This window comes from Pteropus vampyrus, unplaced genomic scaffold, assembly GCF_000151845.1.
Source record: "Pteropus vampyrus isolate Shadow unplaced genomic scaffold, Pvam_2.0 Scaffold357, whole genome shotgun sequence".
In the NCBI taxonomy this organism is placed as follows: Eukaryota; Metazoa; Chordata; class Mammalia; order Chiroptera; family Pteropodidae; genus Pteropus; species Pteropus vampyrus.
The window spans coordinates 1,121,556-1,123,738 of NW_011889138.1; the positions used below are offsets into that span (position 1 = coordinate 1,121,556).

Here is a 2,183-nt window from a genome sequence, read left to right on the forward strand (position 1 = left end):
TGAGCCTCTGGTTGCAGACCAGGACAGAGGTGATCTCTCTGCAGGCTTCAACTGTGATGTTGCACTTGCCCAACCTGCATATTAGACACGTGTTGAGGGACATGAGCAGAGGTATCCAATGGCTTGTGCTAAGTTGGCAAACAGAGACAGACTCATAGACGCTAAGAACAAACTGATGGTTGCCAGATAGGAGGGGACTTGAAGGGCTGGATGACAAAGGGGAAGGGATGAAGAAGTACAAATTGGCAGTTACAAAACAGTCACAGAGAGGTAAAGTACAGCACAAGGAATATAGTCAATAATATTATAATAACTGTGTATGGTGCCAGGTGAGTACTAAACTAATCTGGGTGATCAATTCATAAATTATATAAATGTCTAAGCACTATGCTATACACCTGAAACTAATATAATATTGTATGTCAACTGTAACTGAAAAAAAATTTTTTTTGGCTGTGGACCACACCCCAGTTTCTAATCTTACACCTGCCAATCCAATGTCTACGTTCCACACTTTTCAAAAGCACAAACAAAATTAATCTTTGATTGCTTTTCACTGAAGTTAGGAAAATGTCTGAGCCAGTGGTTCTCAACAGGGGTGACTGCTGACATCGAGGGGACATTTGTCAGTGTGTGCAGACATTTGTGGTGGTCATGGCTGGGGAGCAGGGTGTTCCTAGCATCCAGTGGGTGGAGGCCAGGGATGCAGCTCAACACCCTACGATGTTGTGGACAGCCCTCCACAACAAAGCATTATCTGGGGACTCAATCAGTCTGATCATCTGATTACTCGTCAATAGTTCTGAGGTTGAAAAACCCCCGGTCTAAGCCCTAATGCAGCTTAAAAGAGCATCTCACAGGCTAGAGCAGGTCTCTCACTTTCTGTGCTGCTGACTTTTGGGGCTGGCTGTTGCAGGAAGCTGAGCAGCACCCTTGGCCTCCCCCCACTAGATGCCTGTAGCATGCTCCCCATGCAATTGTAATCATCAAAAATGTCTTTGGACACTGACATCTCCCAAGGCACAAAACTACTGTCCATTGAGAACTACTGGCTAGAGAGACCCAGATTTTGAGGCCCTCTCACCCCAATACCAAACAGGACTCAAGAGTACAGCCCCAAAGAGGCAAACCTTCCAGGTATAAAACGTCTACAATTGACTCCTGGTTTCCTAGCTCTGTTACCCTATTCTGAAGCTAACATATAACATATAAAACCCTATGCAAATGGCATAACATGAAGTGGGGCAAAATATTCAGGAATTCTGTAAGTTCCCTCTGAATAGAGAAAGCTAGAACAGAGGAAATTGTGGTGATACGGAAATTCTCTGAACAATGACTAGGATTCACAGCAATGTTCAAGCAAACTCTTATGCAAAGAACCCTCCTAAATGTTCAAGCAACTCTTATGCAAGGAACCCTCCTCCTTCTCCTGATGCATCTTGATGGGTGCAGCTAACTGGATATGTGTGAATCCAACCATTGTATTTGTGATCGTTCCTGCAAAAAAGAGGCGCTAAGCCAAGAGAGAGAAAAGCATGTTTTCTTGGCGAGTTTAATAAGTTGGTTTTGTTTATTCCTACCTCTATTACTTCTGTTTGTTCTTTCTGCAAAAAAAAAAATGGGTTGAGCCTGTCCAGAAATCACCCAGCCATGGTGGGGTCACCCTGGGTAACTTTTAAGAGGAAGAAATAATTTGGGGGCCAACTAACCACTTTCTCTTTGGACCATATTTTGCCATCAGGCAGATTAGACAATCACAATTGTGGTCATTGATATGCTTTCTCATTTTACCTTTATAGGAATATCTCCAAGAGGAAGTATTTGGAGTTGTGTTTTTGGCATGGTTGGTCAAAGGCAGAAGCAAGAAGAGTCAGGTTAGGTGTCCATGAGAAGTCAGTCAACTGAGTAACACAGAAGGGACCAATGGGACAACTCTGCTGACAGAACGCCTTGCCCATTAGAATCCATCCCCACCTTACTAGGTGGTCTGCAGATGCTCAGATGGACATTAGGGGAAATCTGGGAGACAAAGGCTGACACGGGAAAGGAAATGGGCCTACTCAAATGCCAAGTCCACTGTCACTCATCACAGACAACCCCAAGACTTACATCAGCTGCTCTACATTGCACATAGGGTGTTTCAGCATCTCACACAGCTGCCGGACTTCTACGGGGGAGAGGCT

The 2,183-nt window shown here is 44.4% G+C and overlaps 1 protein-coding gene across 1 annotated transcript in view; it reads right to left on the minus strand.

The window, feature by feature from the left end:
- The window catches only part of NLRP9 (NLR family pyrin domain containing 9), a 37,984-nt gene that overhangs the window by 11,590 nt on the left and 24,211 nt on the right, over positions 1-2,183 (minus strand). Inside the window, exon 6 of the mRNA XM_011379317.2 lies at positions 6-74. Coding sequence (XP_011377619.2) covers positions 6-74 — 69 coding nt within the window. The remainder of the gene's footprint in view (positions 1-5; positions 75-2,183) is intronic.